The sequence below is a fragment of the Colletotrichum higginsianum genome, chromosome 4 (genome assembly GCF_001672515.1).
Source record: "Colletotrichum higginsianum IMI 349063 chromosome 4, whole genome shotgun sequence".
Taxonomy (NCBI): Eukaryota; Fungi; Ascomycota; class Sordariomycetes; order Glomerellales; family Glomerellaceae; genus Colletotrichum; species Colletotrichum higginsianum.
The window spans coordinates 3,199,888-3,216,972 of NC_030957.1; the positions used below are offsets into that span (position 1 = coordinate 3,199,888).

Genomic DNA, 17,085 nt, shown 5'->3' on the forward strand with positions numbered 1-17,085 from the left:
AGAACATATAAGTGCCAAGAGTCAAGCACATGGGGGTATCCGTTATGAAAAGCGCCTCCATCTCCGTACACCAAATCTAAGCCTGCTGTTTTTGTATCTATTTCGCTTTTCCTTTTCCCGTATTTTCCCGTGAACCAATGAAAATGAGTTTCTAATCATTCCTTCTTCCGGGCAGGCCCGGGTGGTCCGGCGTTGCTCGTTAACGAATCTTCGTCGTCGACCCGGTAGAAGGAACTGCCGCCGTCCTGGGGCCCGCTGGAAGACGAGGTAGGAAGCGACTTGGGCGACTCGAGCCGCAAGTCGAGGTCGACCCTGCGATGAATGCCGCCGCTTCCTGCGCCGTGGTAAATCGCGTCCAGGTCCCCCCCGTCTTCGGACGCTGCGGCGCCGACGCTGGCCTGATGGAAGCTCTTGAGACCCCCAACCTCGTGAAGTCCCGGGTGGCGGTGGTCGTCGGGGTGGGCCTGGTTCGCCCGCTGGCTGCTGGGGTGGCCGTCGGAGTGGCCGTTGGAGTAGCAGAGCGAGCTGAACTGCATGCCGCTGTCCCGGTCCTTGGCGAGGCGGGTGATGAGGGAGGCCATGGACATTTCGATGTTGAGCTTGACCATGTAGGCGACGGGGTGGAACTGGATGTAGACGACTTGGTTGGGGAGCGACATGAGGCCGACCAGCAAAGCCTGAGAGGGGGTTTGCGTCAGCTGTTGGGGTAAAATACTTGGTGATGGGCGTCCAGTTGGGGTTGGTCAAACTTACGTCCATGGCGACGGAGAGAACCATGAGCTTGGCGTTGAAGCCGACGAGGGGCTTGTACTTGACCAGGCCGTGCTGGTCCAGGAGGCGCGTCCTGACCACGCGCAAGAAGTACCAGTTGAGGCCGGCATCGACAATCAGGATCAGGATCTTGGAGAGGCGGTCCCAGTAGTGGTTGATGGTGACGAAACTTGAAGAAGTCAAAACGTGAGCAACCGGGGGCGTGACACGGCGAACGAAGTAGGTAGGGGAAAACAGGGGGAGGTAGCTAGCTAGCTTACGTTTGACTGACGGGCGGATCGAGATGGGCGGGGATCCAGATGCAGAAGACGGCAATGTTGATCAGGGTGATGATCAACGCCGTCCCCCATTTGAGGTACAACACGGTCTCCTGGTTCTCCATGATGACGGCGATGCGGTTGATGATGATTTGCATCAGCAGCTGGATCTCCCACACCCACAAGAAGAGGATGGAGAACAAGACGGGGACTCTGGATCGTCGCCCTTTTTGTTAGCACAAACAACCCTGATGGACGGAATCGCCGGACCGGGACGTGCTCACGTTGGCCCGAGGATGCCTTCGAGGAAGAGCCAGCCCACGACGGCGATGACGAGGTTCGCGACGATCTCGCCCCATAGCATGTAGATGTAGACGCTCCGGAGCGGGTTGCGGTTCCGCCTCGTCTGCTTCATGGCCTCCCATACCGTCAAGAACCCGAAGCCGAGGGTGAAGCCGGCGGCCAGCGAGGCGATCTGGTAATCCGTACCGGACGCCATGACGAGAGGAGCGAGGAAGAGGGTGAGGTTGGATATCGACGAAGGGGCTGCTGGGCCGTGGCCGGGCCGGGAAGAACGTGGCTCGTCTTGGTCGATATCATGTATGAGGCCGCCCGTTCTCTCGCGATGCTTCCTCGTAGATGCTCTCCGGGTTGCAGCTGTGTAAGGGGAGACGAAAGGCAAAGAGACGGGGACCCAACGAAGAAGAAGATACAGCGGTAGCACAGTCTAACCCGAACCAAAATGCCAGCCCTTCCAAAGGGGAACCGTGTTGATCACGGTGGGGGTGGGAAGAAGCATACTTTTAAAAAACATCAATGTGCATCATCGGGTGGCAGATCTGTCATCCCCTCTTCTTCCTCGTCCCCTTCTTCGGGCGATTTTGACGAGCCCGGCTTCCCCGGCTCAGTAGGAGAAGAAGGGGAAGAAAATGTGTTCTTTTAGTGCCGCGTCGATGACAACAGGCTTTGTTTCGTGATTCCTTAACGGCACACGGGAAAGAGGGAAAGGCCGAGTCTACGAAGGGGGAGGGGGGGATCAAAGCTCCCATTCCATATTCCATTTGGCCCGCCAGGCGACATGGCCGGGCCCAAGAGCGATCCCTCCCAACCTGGTAGTGTACGATGTGTTAGTGCCAACTTCTTTAGCTTGGACGCCACGCTCCCGAACGTTTGTCGGCAAGTGTCCGGCGCCGAAGAGGCGTCTGCAGAGATGGATGTCACTAGAAAAGCACGGCTATCATGAGCTAGCACGTAGCGTATGGACAGGGTTGCGGGGGAGGAGAGAATATGAGACGGAAGGTCGTTCAAAGGGGAGGAAGCGGCACACAAACACACACACACACGCGCGCGCGTGCGCGCGCGGAGCTTACGGCACCCCGGCTCATCCTTCTTATCGGCCATCTGCAGGGACTAGACTGTCGGACTGAGACACTCGATGGGCGGCGTCTGTCTCGTCTGCTAAGGGTCTGGTCTAGTCTAGTCTTTAGTCTCGATCGCCGACGGAAAGTGACTAGCTCGACAAGCGAAGACGGCACCGTAGTGTCACTGATGGTGCCCCATTGGCCCCCCCCAGAGAAAAACGAAAGGATCAACAGGCACGACGGCAGTGGTCACGGCCGCCAAGTGCCCGGCTGAAGGAAGGTTTGCTGAAGAAATGCAGACGTGGATCCTTCTCGCCATCTGCGGAGCCGGAACACGCATCGGGCATGCAACCCTTATTCTCTTGTCCCGGCTTGCGGAAGGCTTGGGATTAGAAAAGTCTGTGTCTGGTACCTCCGAGCAGATATTCACCCAGGTAAGCAGAGAGGAAAAATGACAAGAGGTCGATGAAGCCAGGCCAAGAGTGAGCCGGCGAGCCATCGTCCGGGGGAAAACGCTCGATGCGAGAATGTTTAGGGGATCAGTCGGCAGATCAACAGAGCTGCGCGGTTATGACGGACACAGCTGAGAGACCATGCGAGTGTTCCTTCTGCTGGGCCAGCTTGACCTTGACAGACGAGAGAAAGACCGAAGTTGAAGCGGAGACTGTGTCCTTTGTCTGTCTGCCTGTGTGTGTGTGTGTGTGTGTGTGTCCCGTTCTCTCGCTGTTATGCCTGTACAGGACGTCAATTGCCGGCGGGGCGAGACGAGGGGAAAACCCTGCTCTCGAGAACGAACGAACTAATAAGCAGCTTGCCTGCCCGGTACCTGGATCGCCCGCAGTTCTCGGGGTAACGCAACTCAGACGCCGACTTTCTCCAAAAGAGACAGAAGTAGAGACGGTTGCCAAACAACGAGCGAACCAGGTGCGGAATGTTTGCCCCGGACACATGACACCACCATGTTTTGAAACGCCATCTCGCATGCTCAGTCAGCGTCTGTAGAGGCGCAGGGGGGGGAGAACACACATGATCCCTCCACCTCCGGAGATATATTCTACGTGGAGCGGATGGCTCTTCGTGCTAGGACCGGTCGAAGAAACATCCAACAAGGGAGACACGACGGCCGAGATGGGCCGGCGATGGCACCGTGTCATTGGGGGCCGTGCCGGGAATGTCGACACTGCTAACGCAGGCGAGATGTCTGCAGCAGGGGAGAGACAAGGGGATGTGAGGAGACGCTGCATTACTGGAAAGCTCCAACTCTTCCAGATTTCTCCTCCTCCTCCGGCACTAGCACTCGCCGTGGCGTCCATCAGTGACCAGTGACAACTCGGGCGCTATTCCATACTCGTCCACCGCCTGCCGTCTGTGGCTTGGTCTTGGCTCGGTATGTCTTCGATCGCCGCCCTCGGTGTCACTGTGAAATCTGCCACCGCCCCCCCCCCCCCCCCCCCCCCCCTTTATCAAAACCTCGCCCGAATGTCTGACCCGGCAGCATTCTCTGCGTACGGAAAACAGTTCAACCTCCTGTTTGACCCTCTGCCCACGACGACACATTGCCGACCTTGTGATGTTACCCCCCATGACCTCACCCTCCCCAAACTCCAGCTCTTGGGTGGTGCTCGTCTAACACTGCCAGATGAACTAGACGGGAGAGAGAGATCACGAGAAGCGAGACGAGGTGTGTGTGATGGCAAGTTTTGAAGCAGGCCATTCCTCCCAAAACGGTCGACTAAAGAACATGGCGCTGAGCATCCCACTACGAAATTCCGCTGATCCAACCAAACCCCAACACTCCGTGTGTCCCGCCCCAAGATCGTTGCCTCAAACACACAGGAGGGAGAACAGTTACATACAATACAACACAGCATGTAAAAAGCATAAAAGAGTTGGCAAAAGTTGAACAAAACCGCCCGTTCACAACGGGGGCGCGTCTAAAACCCGCTCAACCACATCATGCAACCGGGACACGCGCAGAAGCCGCTATAATCCTCCAAACCCTTTGACAGGAAAATTAAAGTCGACGTGGTGGCTCTCGGGCTTCATGCCGCCCGTGTACGCCGTCTTGTCCGCCCGCCGACTGGCCTCGAGGCCCGTCCACCCGATGGCCGCGACGAACGTCCTCCTGTCGGTGCCGGTGCCGGTGCCGGTGCCTGTACCGGTACCATCTACGCCGGCATCCTCTCCACCACCGCCGCCGCTTCCGGAGCCCGGCCGGCGCAGCGAGGACCCGCTCGCCACGCCGTTGCAGCCCGGCATCCGCGCCGCCCTCTCGACCACCTCCCGCATCCTGTCGTCGGGCTCGCCGCAATTCTCGAAGCTCAGCGTCTCGACGATGGGGGAGTTGATGACGGCCTGCGGCGCGTAGGGCCTGAACTGCAACAGGCAGCTCAAGGGTTCCCCGTCCAGCACGGGCGCGAAGCGGGCCATGGCCTCGGCGTAGTCTGCAGACTTCTTCCACTCGTCGTGCGCTTCCGCAGTGGTCCAGCCTGTTTCCGGCGACTTGAGTCAGTTTTCTTCGCTCGTTCTGCCTTGAGAAATGGGGAGAGAGAGAGAGAGAGAGAGAGAGAGAAGAGAGACTGCCGGATCAACGCCGAGGTGTCATACGTACCGGTCATGACCTCCAGCTTCTGATGGTCTTCGCTCCACGGACCCCAGCGCGTCCGGAGATACCCAGGCTGCCTGCTGAGAGCCTGCAGCATGAACTTGAGCTGCTCTTTCCAGTTCTCGATGCCGCCGAGCACGGGGATCGTCACCCGCTCGGTGACGGCGTTGGCGAGCTGCGCTGGGTCCATTGCCCGGTATGCTGTGGTTTCGGCGCGAACGTCTGTCGCGTAGTACCCTCACTCACGGACGATCAACAGAGCAAAGGTATAGAACGCTGCGTGGAAGTTTGTTCTTAGTGCTTAATGATATATCTTTTGGCTCCTTCGAGATGGGTCAAAATGGTTTACCAAGGGCAGAGTCCATACACCACTCTGCGGTTTCCCCATTCGAGGTGCCGGGCAGACAACCCTAATCTTAAATAGCTGTTCGCCCGGTACGTTCTCGAGAAGGATGCCCAAGCTCGGCCGAAATCAAATGGGCCGGAACTGGGCTGGTGTGGGGGAGAAGGGAGGGGGGGGGGGGTAACTTGTGGTTGCACTCCGTCCTCTTGAGGCTATCGTAGGAACCCTCGACCAAAGCTTCGTGCTTCGTGCTTCATCTCCTTCGGCAACATGGACCTGTACCCAGTCAGACATAAACACAGCGACACGTAGCGGCCAAGGCATGATAATGCTGATTCAAACGCCTAGTTGAACAGAATCACGAAGTAGGAAGCCTTCGAGAAACATGTGGCCTTCTCGTTTGCTGCAAATGAGTCAACTTGGGGCCACCGATGCGAAACTTCGCCAGCTGCTCGTCCGGCGGGAAGACTCGCACCCCCGCACCCCTCAAGTTTTCCTAGGGCTGTAACTGGGATGAATGTACGCGTCGTGTTGTACGGTCATGGTTTATGATGTGTGTTTGTGTGTGTGTGTGTGTGTGTGTGTGTGTGTGTGTGTGTGTGTGTGTGCCAAGTACGCCATTGGACATCTGGCAGTTTGGGAACCGGAAACGCCAAGTTGAGATGACGGAGGTTGATCCAGCAAACTCCGGAAGAAAGCGAGAGCCTCGGAAACGGCCCGGCCGAGGCAGCTGACAGCAACCAACCTCCGCCATCACGCGTCCTGCGGAGCAAGCGTTCACGCCAGACGGGTTTGTTTCATGGGCGACCTTCCCGTGGCAGCGGTAAGACCCTGTCAGGACCGCATCCGCATCTGCGTGTTTGCGCTCCACCGTCAGTCAACGGCGGGAACGGCTGTCTGTGTGTTTTGTGTGTCTGCCCAAGGTTTTTATTTTATTTTGTTTTAATTCTTTTTACTTTTTATATGAATGATGTTTCAGGACAACATCTCCTTGAAAGATCGCCTTGTGTTTCGTCCGAAGGCATATCTCCTGCTGCCGAAACTCCTGTTTGCCTTTTCGCATCGCCATGCCGTTCTTGTCCGTGATTCAACCCACAAGCTTGTTCCACGAAGCTAGCCACTTCGAGTTAGTAAAACTCTCCAAGCCTACAACTCCTCTCGATCATGGTATCTCCAGCCTAACTGAGCTAAGCCACCACCGTCCCATCCCCCGCCGTGGCGCAGACAAGATTTGGTATTTACTAGAAGACATTGTCGACTGGGTAGTCGGTATTGTCATGTCAGACATGGCTGAGACCACCCAGAGAGCCGGAGGTCTCTCACGACACGCGGCGAATGGAATCTCTCCTCCAAACGGGATTGTGTATGTTGCATTCTTGGCCCTTCCCCCTGCGCCCCTATATCAAAAGATCCCCTTCCAACATGTTCTTGCCTTTTACCCAGAGACATTTTGCAATGTTCCGTGTTGTACCTTGTAGAGGCCACTTGGTCAGACTCACCAACAACCCTCGCGATGGCTCCTATCCCGGAACCCATAGTCCTGCCGCCAAACTTCACGCCGGAGCTGTTCGAAAGGTTGATCCTTGGCGCCCAGGAGATCTGCGGCGCCGAGAATGTCCGCGTCGTGCCCAAGGGCGGGCCCCGGCGCCGCCGCCCCCGCGCGTGCCCGGCTCCGTCGTCGTCGACGACCTGGGCCACCACATAAAGCCGCACCCTCCAGGTCAACGTCGAGGGCGCCTACGCGCTGCTCGAGCCTGGCGTGAGCTTGCTTCCGCGACGTGCACGACTACCTCGAGAGGCACAACCTGCGCGAGCATTTTTTGGCTCTCCGTGCCTGTGGGCCAAGGCTCCGTCCTCTGCAACGCCGTACGGCGACCACTGGGGCATGCACTGCGGCATGGAAGTCGTGCTGCCTAAAGGCAAGCTCGTGCGCGCCAGCATGGGTGGCGAGCACATGATTAAAATCTGCTACAGAAGTTAGCAGCTTCAAGGGGGTCTTCGCAGTCAAGGATGGCGGAGGACAAATTCGAACGCTAATACTTACCTATACCTATCCATGGTGGCTCTCAACCTCGACTCGCTCTCACTTTGAGCGAACTCAGCCTGATAACACACCTTTATGCTACTAACAGTAGGCTTTGACGGAGCTACCAAAGTGTTACAGGCAAGTCAGGGCCACTAGATTTGGCACAAAGCAAAAATCTTTGGTGACAATGCACCTGTATTATTATCCTCTGTTCTGCACTATGTAGTTACGCTGGCCAGCACCTAACTGGTTAGGCTGTAACATAAAGATAGGAAACTTGACACTTGGAAATATGAGCTTCGAGATAGCTTACTACTAATCCCTACAAGAAACTGCAAACGTGAGAAGGAGTAGTTCGAGATAGTAATACATATAGTTGGATCTTGCTCATACGTTTGTCGAAGACCAAGGTTCAAACTCAACGAGGCTAGCATAGAATCTAGACACAAGAGCTTTTTTATAGCCTATCTTAGCTTGAGCTGAATTAACTCTCTCTCTCTCTCTCTCTCTCTCTCTCTCTCTCTCCCTGTGTGTGTGTGTGTGTGGCATGTGTGGCAGCAGAACACTTATTGTTACACAAGCTTGACCCCTAAATTATGAATCAAACTCTGGCGCCCATGCTGAGTTTGCTACCCACGGAATAGGTATTTTGGAAATTCCCAACTCCCGGGACATATAAATTCCCATACCAATCAGGCCCCAACTCTCTGCGTTCATAGCAGCCCGCTTTGCTCCCTCCGACGGATTCGGCTTTCTCAAAGTTCTTTTATCCCACGACCCGCGAGCAAGGTAAAAGCAGTCCGTTGCTGAGTAGGCATAGTCTGTAATCCTGTAAAGAGTATCATGTTAGCAGTAGTCCCAAGGTTGTAACCTGCTAGACGGATGGGATGTAAGTTACAAGTCTTTCACCCAGGCTGTAGGGTTTAGTGCCTCCGCTATCGGCTTGGATGCATAGGCAGTGTGCGCCAGTTCGTGCAACACAATCTGGCTCCTCATATTACCGACATTGCGCATATTCACCGAATCAGGTCTCACGTCCGGATTCTTCTTGGCCTTGTCAAGCTCCTCTCTGAATTGTTGCAAGCGCAGCTCGGTGGAGACAATATCTGCCCCGCTGCCCAGGCCCTTTGTCTTGAAGAACGGCTCGCAAAAGGCTATGACGGCATCGTCGGGTCTCTTCAACCACAGGCTCGGGGGCAAGACGACGCGCATGGCGCTCTCCACCGTAGCGGCGATGGTGTCGTCGTCTGACATGACGCAGACCTCGCTGCGGCATTCGATGCGGAACTTGTCGTCCACGTGAAACCCGTCCGCAATACGGGCGATGCGACGGTACATCGTCCTGGCCGCTTGCGTCAAGTTCTTGCCCTGGAAGTATGGATGGTTGGGGGATTGAAACGCGTCGTAATAAGGATAGTTGGTCAGGTGGCGGGCGGCGGCTTCGGCGGCCTCCTTGGCAATCTCTAATTCTTTCAGGATAACGGCGACATCCTCTGCGCTGCAACCGCCACGGCCTCTTACGCGGCCAGTGAATTTGAACCCGCGGGATGTGATCTGGGCCTGGGCTTGCCACACGACCAAGAAGAAGGTTAGATGTTGAAATACTGAGAGAAAGATCATGTTGAGCGTAAGTAGACTGGGTATGTTGCAGAGCGAATGAGTGTGACGGACGACATGTGCAATGGAAGCCAGTTGGGATAGATCGATCTGGCGACACCGAAAAGTAAGGACTTAAATAAGTGAAGGTGTCTAGACACACTGCTTTACACGTGCGGTCGTGGAAGACAGCAGTTGGCAATATCATCCCAGATTTGAGCCCTATCGTCGGCAGGGATCCAGTTCATGCAACCGGTGCTAGTTACAACTTACTTGTTCATTAGAGAGTGGTGTAAGAGGCCACTAGGACCGCGACAGCTTCAGGCAATAAAAGCACCAAAGGCACTAATAAGAAATCGTTTAGGAGTAATACAAGCCTGTTCTTGTTGGCTACTCCTCTGCATTGGGGCCTTGCCGCGGTCGAGGGGACACCCTTATAGGTGCGAGTAGAACGAAAACTAAACAGCAATGCTTCTACTCAAGCAATACCCACCCTTCCCTGGCGAAGATGAGAACCATCTCCCCATACTGGCTTTGTTTTAATATTCTACATATTACGTCACGGAGCGGCCGTGGCTACTCATCTCCGTCGGGATGGGACGGCGCTGCTCTCAGCTTACCAAGTGGCTGCGATTGATTATTAGATGGCCATGATAGGGAATGAGTGGCGTAGATCAAAGCCGCGGAAGCCGGTGCCCCATCTGCCAGGTAAAAATCGAACATGGAGGGAAGCTGCTGCTTATCGTGTGTTCAAGTCCCTACAGTACTCTCGATTGTTGACCCCGTTCGCAGCCTCTTTGGGCACCCGTGCCCCGGCGTCCCTGTTGCGTTCTTTTGCTAGCCTACATTCGTTCACTAATCTCCCCGAGGGTTTCAATGTCATTGTATTGTCATCCGGCACAATAGATGTTTTGATAGCGTATCACAACAACTTTAATTCTTCATTTTCCCTTAGTGACTAGATACAGGCAAAGGCCCGCTCTCTGGGTCGAACGCCTCATGTCTTCTTTATCTGCATGGTAGCTGACGGGCAAATATACATATTTCCTTTCCTTGGAAAGCGACATAATTAGCGACGGGCGGAACGAGCATTATGAACTCAGGAGTCAACCGGGATGTGGGGGGGGGGGGGGGGCGGCGCCAGTATAGTGCGTGTTTAAGTGTGCTCAAAGGCACGTATCTGATCGGGCTGGGAAGAAAACCAGAGTCATTTTAACGGTGCCGAAAGAAATCAACAAAAGCGAGAACGAATGAACAAAAGCGACACCGAAAAGTTTGAAATCCAGCGCTTTGCAGCCCGCAACACAAACCTGTCGAGTCGGACGACTGCCGAGGGTTCCCAAGCCGCCGTCTGCTCGTGCAACGTGAGAGCGCGGAGAGAGCATCTGCAGGAAGCGAATAGCGATCGAGGCTGTGTGGGCGTGATGCTCAGGACTTGAGGGGTGGCATATTTAATTAGTCAGGGCTTGAAAGCGTGGAACAGGCGCGGCAGCAAGCAGCTACCACGGGATCAACTGGCATCGGTACATCATGCAGCGGATCAGAATTTGCATTCGAGAAAACACTTTGAGGAGCACAAAGGTCGCCGGAGATGGTTAGCAGGGAAGCTACTCGTATTCACTCACAACCGCCGCTATATCATCTCGATCTCTGGGGTTTTCCCTTTCAGTGGCCGATCACCCTACTCCTAGTAACTCAGACGTTCATCTGGCCGGCGCAACAAAAGCAGTTAGGCAGGGAGAATCGTTAATCATCCGGTACCTGAAAGTGCTGGTTCGAGAGACCACACCCACCCAGCTTGTCCCCCCCGTGCTGGAATCATTACGAAAGTAGGTAGACGTCTGCAGTCTGGAAAACTTGGAATCTCACCTACCATAGTAGCTGCTACAGGGGTCCGGAGCTTAACATCCGGGGCGGCATCCTGGGCTAGCAGAGCCAAGCAGCCAGTCTCGAGAGGCTCATCACTTCTCACGTCAAGTAGCAGCAGCACCGATTAGCTCATTGACCACACGGGGGTGGACGAACTAGTGAGTGCCAGGTAGGTGAGTAGGTAGGTATGTAGGTAGGTGGGTAGTTCATCCTGCCCGATTGACTTCCCGCCCATCCCACAGCAAGACACCACGGACCGGGGAATTTCCTCCTTCTCATTCCCTCCTCTGCCGAGAAGGAGCCTCGTTCGTCCAATGTAAGCGTCATCGGTGTGCCGGCCGCATCCACTCACGGACCCGGATTTCCAGCTCCACTAAAACGGTTCGTCCCACTCCGACACCCCCGGAGACAACTCCGTGAGGTGTTCCTGACGTCGGACTGATGATGGTGACAAGGCTATTTGTCGAAATACCATCGAGACAGAACCACTTTTCCCCGGTGCTACGATGAGGAATCCCATGTCGTGTTTCCGCGCAAACTCGGCGGGTGGTGGACTTGTGTGTGTGTCTGTGTGTGTACCTCAGTTGCCTCCCCCACCCCCCGTCAACCCACAACGGCCGATGACGGCACCATTACACCCAACGACTTGAGCGTCCACGTTGTAAACGTGTCGACGATTAAACAAGCCTCGGGATTGATCCTCGGCGACAGGGGGAGGGGGGGGCTATAGCTCCGAATTCTCCACGTGTATGAACTCATCCTTGATGGCAAAAAAACTGTGAAAGATCTGCCTGCCAGCCGGGGATCTAGGCATCTTGTTGAGGCAACATCGATGTAATCATCGATTTGATCTGGCCAGGAGATGCGGTCATCATCACCACCATGTCCCCAGTCATTTCATTTGAACCAAAACAGAGTATATAATCCCTTTGTTGTTCCTGTGTCGATAAACGAGAATCTGTTTCAGCAGCCCATCTCCATCACCCCCATCAATTTAGGGATTTCAGGACTCCAGTTCACAGTATGGCGCCCAAAAGCCTTCTTCAGCACGCCGGGCTCCTCGCCTTGGCCTCCGGCGCGTTCGCCGTGCCCTTCGTCTCCAAGGCCCAGACTACTGTCACCTCGGAGCCGACCATCACTGCTTCGCAGGTCCCTCACACGAACGTGACCTCCCACGGCCCTTACACCGGCCCTTCGCCGACCACCACGGGCGCTATCTCGACCAGCGTCCTGGCGTCCGCGGTGCCCATACTCCCTCCCCCGGACGACGCCTACGACTACCCCGCGGACGGCAAGCTCCACGGGGATCAGCCGGCGCCGTACACCCCCTCCGGCGGCATCGGCACCAACGGCTCCGCCCCCGTCTACCGCGTCCAGAGCGACTTCGACTACCAGTCCCTCGCCCTCGCCCTCTACCAGGAGTACATCGAGCTCGACCTGTTCCACTGGGGCCTGGACACCTACTCCGAGGCGGACTTTGCGGAGCTCGGCCTGAACGCCGAGGACCGCTTCCTCCTCCAGCACATGGCCGACCAGGAGATCGGCCACGCCACCGTCATCACCAACCTGCTCGGCCCCCAGGCCCCGCGCCAGTGCACCTACAACTACCCCGTCTCCAACCTCCGCGAGTACATCGACTTCAACCAGAAGCTCACCCGCTGGGGCGAGGCCGGCGTCTACGGCTTCCTCCCCCACCTCAACTCCGGCCCCGCCGCCCAGCTCCTGCTGCAGAGCATCACCGTCGAGGCCCGCCAGCAGATGATCTTCCGCCAGTTCGAGGGCCTCTTCCCCATGCCCGAGTGGCACACCGTCGGCATCCCCCAGTCCTGGGCCTGGACGCTTCTGGCGCCTTACATCTCCAGCTGCCCGGCCGGCCAGACCCGCCTCATCTGGCAGAACTTCCCCGCCCTGCACATCCTGAACCAGCCGAACCCGTACCGCATCAACGGCGCCGACGTCTGGAACGAGACCACCGGCGGCTGGGCCAACACGGCGGCCACGACCAACATCACCGCCGCCGAGTCCTGCGTCAACGCCACCGACCCGTCCCAGGACTGCAACGCCGCCATCTCCCAGAACCGCACGATCCCGCTGTCCTACCCGGGCCGCCAGGTCTTCTTCCAGTGGGACACCCCCGGCGTGCCCGTCGGCCCCAACAACAGCTACATCACGGCGACCAACGTGGTCGAGCCCAAGTTCGCCGCCTGGGTCTCCCAGCTGAACGTCACCTACTCGCCGTTGCTGAACGTCAGCCTCGAGTCCCGCACCGCCTACACCATCCAGCCCAACGTCTCCACCTGGGAGCACGACCCGGCCATCAACTCCACCATGTTCGTGGCCCTCACCGACGCGGACCTCTACGTCACGCCGCACAACCTGACCATGATCAATCCTCACGTTGCCGCCCTGGCCGTGTACCAGGCCGGTTGAGTGTCGTTTCTCGATGTCTATCTGTATGAATCTTTGCGAGAAGCCTAGAATAGTAGAGTTTGAGAACTCTAAACTAGCAACATAATCTAATATTTGTTCGTGTTCCATGATCTTTCCTAACATTGAGGCAATGATGTGATGCGGTACTTTTGACGATAGCAACTGTTTCAATGGTTTCCATAACGACGCTGTCCTTCACCTCCTTTGATTTAAACTATTTCCACGCCCATGCCGACATCCGTTTCTTTCATATACCCTCTCATTACTTCCTTCATGATTTCATTCCACCACGTCCGGCTCCGAGAGCCGAATAAGGCTTTCCTGTACTCCCACCATTCCGGCCAATACCCTGCCATCTCCCAGTCCAGAAAGCCGGTAATCCTAACCGTCGATCCCTCCACAAGGAGGTTCTCCCACGACAGATCGGCATGAGAGAAGCGTACGTTGTAGGTATCAGGAAACTGGCTTCGATACTTGGCGAACCATTCGGGGCGTGGGCAGTCCCGGACGGGGGGCGACGAGAAAATCGTGGAACTCGGCGACGGAAGCAAACGGCCCACAGGTGCGCATGTTGGTCAGTCGGTGGTCGTAGGACGGGCCCCCGGATACGGACCCGATGAACCCAGGGTCGGAATGGCGGAGTTGATGGAGCTCGTCCAGATACGATCTGAGCTGGCGAATGGTTTCCGAGCGTGCCTTGTCATCCATCTCGGGCCATGCGGTGCCCAGCTGGCATCCCGGAAGACGCTCCATGACGAACCAACAATCTTCTTTCTCGGGGTCATCGTCTAAGCAGACGTCGATGATGGCTGGCACGGGAATGGAGGTCTTGCGCCGGACATAGGCCATGGCCTCCACCTCCCTGCGAAGTCGCCAAGAGCGGCCCCATTTGCGGACCTGTTCAGCGCTTTCAAAGGTGACTCGGCTGGTAGCCCGTCTCGTCACAGCGGTCGCCATAGGGACTTAAAGACCGTAGCTCGCGGGAGAGGTAGGCGCGTTGTGTAAGGTGGCAGCCATGCTGACTTGCTGCGTAGTATGTAGAGACGCCAGGCGAAGCGGGCGGAGTCGATTTTATCTTGGGTGCGCAGTGGTGAGTGTGAGAGGAGCAGTCTGTCTCGGGGGGGGGGGCTGAACTAAAGTAAGTATCTGTATCTAGGTAGCCATTAGTGAGTGAGGAGAATGCGGCGTATCAATACATACCTACCTACTTTAGTTGAGATGTCAATGGGCAGGCAAACAGCCAAAATCAGCACAGCCTGGTGATGAGAAGCAAAAAAGAGACAAAAAGTAACATACAACACCAGGTATTCGCTGGTCGTCACCGACCCAACTACTAATCCGGCCCTCACTGGCTTATCTATGGGAGAGCGGACGGGATCCCGAGTTCTCCAGTGGGTATGGTCGTATGTGACGGTTTCGAAGCGATCATTCGTTTATCTACGGAAGTTCGCAAACAGCTGGAACTTACTTAGACGCGACCATCCCTTCAAGGCCAACAACGCTGACACGTCCGATGCCCTTTGCGTCACACAACCTGACAAACACGTAGGCAGGGAGGGGAGCGCTAATTATGCCGGTATAAAAGCATCACTTGAACCAACAATGTATCCATAAGGAAACCGAACGCGCTACCAATCCTTCAACTATCAAGAAACCGCCCTCAAGGCTTCACGTGCTTTCGCACTTTCGTCTCTCTGCCGGCGACAGTCGGGTAAGAAAAGCACCTCTGCGTGTAAGAATAACTTCGAGTCTTTGACAATCTCGGAAATCTTCCACCTAACCATAACGCCCTCCAAACAAAAGTACGAAAACTCCAATAGCGCCTTTAGTCACAATAATCTACCAATTCAAGTCACTGAATCCTTATACACCAGTGCTTGTTCCAGAATGCATGAACATGCGGTCAGAATGTGTAGCGGAAGTCAGATGCTTGCGTCTCCTATGCCAACCCGTGTACGTTAGTGAGTGCTTGACAACACCAACTCAGGGCCAGTGTTCTATAGAACCCGCGTCATTGGGAGCCACTCACATCCGATGCCTCAAGCTCGACCTCGCCGCGCTCGGCCTTGGAGTTCCAGTAGTAGAAGTAGAAGCTCATGCAGATGACCACGACGATGTTGAGGACCGCACACCCCAAACACGTGCTGAGTCCCGGAAGGTAACGGGGCTTGTCCTGGCTCCTACTCCCTGGGTTAGCAAGACCATTGCGGATTGCTGGCCGCCCGCACAGTTGATGTTTGGTCGTACTCGCCTGAAGACAAGGGACCCGGCAATCCCGCCAAGCCCGCTGATGCCGACCACAAAGGCGCTGCAGAAGGCGCGCTTCCACTGCCCGCGGATGTTGTTGGCCTGGTACGCCATGGTCGCCGGCGCGGCGCTGACCGCGCCCGCGGTGACCAGGAACACGCCGAGGTAGCGCACGGCGACGTCGCCGTGGAAGCCCATGAGGCACGTGCCGACGATGGACAGGAGCATGTCCCCGACGATGATCGGGCCCCGGAGCATGTAGCGGTCCCCCAGCCAGCCCGTGGCGTACATGACGACGGCGGCGAAGACGTAGGGCGGCGCCGTCAGGATCTGGGCCTGTCCCGTGCTGAAGCCCATGTTGTCTCTGAGGATGATGGGGAGGAAGAAGGACAAGGCTTTTTGCAGGCCTGGGGTTAGCGGGCCGCAAACGCTCGGAAAAGTTATGAGAGTCTGTCTGGGACTTACAGAAGTTGACGAGGGCGTTGTTGAAGTAGATGACGGACAGGGCCCACACCTTGACGTCGGCGCCCCCCCTCAGGAACTTCTTGACGCTGAACGCCGGCAGCTCGGCGTCTCCGCGGTCTGCTTGCACTCTCGAGATGACCCAGGCGGTCTCCTTCGCGGAGAGGAACCTCCACGTCCGCTTCTGGGCGTCCGGGAATCCCACCAGGAGGAAGTATCCCACGACGCCAATGGCGCATGTGATGATGCCTTCTATGACGAAGATCCAGGTCCAGCCTCGTAGGTTTGCCGTGCCGTCAAGCCGAGTGAGCTGCAATATTTCGGTCAGACACCCCCGGTATCAACCAACACCTGTTTGGAGACAAAAGACTCACGCCAAAGGCCAAAAGGCCCGCGAATGCCGAAGCGAAGCACACAATCATGTAGAACACGGAGAACCTCTTCCCAACCTCGTCTGTGTCTATCCGTCAGCCTCCTCCAACCCCCTACCGCCACGGCGGACAGAACGACTCACAACGGGTGTACCAGGTGCTCAGGAGATAGACGCAGCTGGGGAAGAACCCCGAGTCGAGGGCGCCGAGAACGACCCGCAGAGCAACCATCTGGCTCCAATGCGTCAGGAACCCCATCCCGATGACGATGCCTCCGCAGAGCATGGTGATGCCTGTGAAGTACGCGCGGGGTCCGAGGGTCCGAGACAGGATGACGGAGATTGGCTGGAAGGTGATGTAAGTCGTGAAGAAGACCAGGCTCACGATCGACTGTGCGTTTCAGTTGGTTAGCCAAAGACACCAACGACCACCCGTGAATACGGCCGAGAGTCACAGAAAAGCCCGTCAACTCACATATCGGTTGCCAGTCAGATCCAAGTCGTTGATCATGCCGGCCACGGCGGCCGAAGGGAGGTTGGAGCGGTCGATGACGGAGAAGCAGTACAGGAGCCCGACGGTGGTGACGAGGCGCACATCGACGCGCCTCATGATCCTCTTCTGCTCCTCGAGCGAGAACCCATGGTCATCCGGGTTCGTGTCGGTTCCAACGCTGTCGGTGTTGCTGCGCTCTGTGGCGGAGCTGTTCCTGTTGTGCGCAACCTTGTGACCTTCGGCGGGTGCGCTCAT

The 17,085-nt window shown here is 56.4% G+C and overlaps 8 protein-coding genes across 8 annotated transcripts; 2 read left to right on the plus strand and 6 right to left on the minus strand.

Moving 5' to 3' along the window:
- Nucleotides 1-155: 155 nt before the first annotated feature.
- CH63R_06272 (uncharacterized protein) lies at nucleotides 156-1,527 on the minus strand (the record flags this gene model as incomplete). Its single annotated transcript, XM_018301247.1, has 4 exons — nucleotides 156-677; nucleotides 754-940; nucleotides 1,032-1,241; nucleotides 1,313-1,527. 4 exons carry the CDS (start codon nucleotides 1,525-1,527, stop codon nucleotides 156-158), a joined length of 1,134 nt encoding a protein of 377 aa, XP_018159097.1.
- Nucleotides 1,528-2,064: 537 nt separating this feature from the next.
- On the minus strand, nucleotides 2,065-2,429 carry CH63R_06273 (uncharacterized protein; the record flags this gene model as incomplete). Its single annotated transcript, XM_018301248.1, has 2 exons — nucleotides 2,065-2,230; nucleotides 2,368-2,429. The coding sequence occupies 2 exons, from the start codon at nucleotides 2,427-2,429 to the stop codon at nucleotides 2,065-2,067; spliced, it is 228 nt and encodes a 75-aa protein (XP_018159098.1).
- A 1,943-nt stretch (nucleotides 2,430-4,372) lies between these two features.
- CH63R_06274 (uncharacterized protein) lies at nucleotides 4,373-5,184 on the minus strand (the record flags this gene model as incomplete). The annotated part of the gene is made up of 2 exons (XM_018301249.1): nucleotides 4,373-4,878; nucleotides 5,001-5,184. The coding sequence occupies 2 exons, from the start codon at nucleotides 5,182-5,184 to the stop codon at nucleotides 4,373-4,375; spliced, it is 690 nt and encodes a 229-aa protein (XP_018159099.1).
- A 1,220-nt stretch (nucleotides 5,185-6,404) lies between these two features.
- On the plus strand, nucleotides 6,405-7,318 carry CH63R_06275 (putative Alpha methylacyl-CoA racemase; the record flags this gene model as incomplete). The annotated part of the gene is made up of 3 exons (XM_018301250.1): nucleotides 6,405-6,700; nucleotides 6,816-7,011; nucleotides 7,058-7,318. The coding sequence occupies 3 exons, from the start codon at nucleotides 6,405-6,407 to the stop codon at nucleotides 7,316-7,318; spliced, it is 753 nt and encodes a 250-aa protein (XP_018159100.1).
- A 939-nt stretch (nucleotides 7,319-8,257) lies between these two features.
- CH63R_06276 (uncharacterized protein) lies at nucleotides 8,258-8,983 on the minus strand (the record flags this gene model as incomplete). The annotated part of the gene is made up of 1 exon (XM_018301251.1): nucleotides 8,258-8,983. The coding sequence occupies one exon, from the start codon at nucleotides 8,981-8,983 to the stop codon at nucleotides 8,258-8,260; it is 726 nt and encodes a 241-aa protein (XP_018159101.1).
- A 2,868-nt stretch (nucleotides 8,984-11,851) lies between these two features.
- On the plus strand, nucleotides 11,852-13,258 carry CH63R_06277 (Protein rds1; the record flags this gene model as incomplete). Its single annotated transcript, XM_018301252.1, has 1 exon — nucleotides 11,852-13,258. One exon carries the CDS (start codon nucleotides 11,852-11,854, stop codon nucleotides 13,256-13,258), a length of 1,407 nt encoding a protein of 468 aa, XP_018159102.1.
- A 453-nt stretch (nucleotides 13,259-13,711) lies between these two features.
- CH63R_06278 (Phosphotransferase) lies at nucleotides 13,712-14,215 on the minus strand (the record flags this gene model as incomplete). The annotated part of the gene is made up of 1 exon (XM_018301253.1): nucleotides 13,712-14,215. One exon carries the CDS (start codon nucleotides 14,213-14,215, stop codon nucleotides 13,712-13,714), a length of 504 nt encoding a protein of 167 aa, XP_018159103.1.
- A 1,054-nt stretch (nucleotides 14,216-15,269) lies between these two features.
- On the minus strand, nucleotides 15,270-17,085 carry CH63R_06279 (Major facilitator superfamily transporter; the record flags this gene model as incomplete). Its single annotated transcript, XM_018301254.1, has 6 exons — nucleotides 15,270-15,431; nucleotides 15,506-15,912; nucleotides 15,971-16,277; nucleotides 16,342-16,421; nucleotides 16,482-16,728; nucleotides 16,813-17,085. The coding sequence occupies 6 exons, from the start codon at nucleotides 17,083-17,085 to the stop codon at nucleotides 15,270-15,272; spliced, it is 1,476 nt and encodes a 491-aa protein (XP_018159104.1).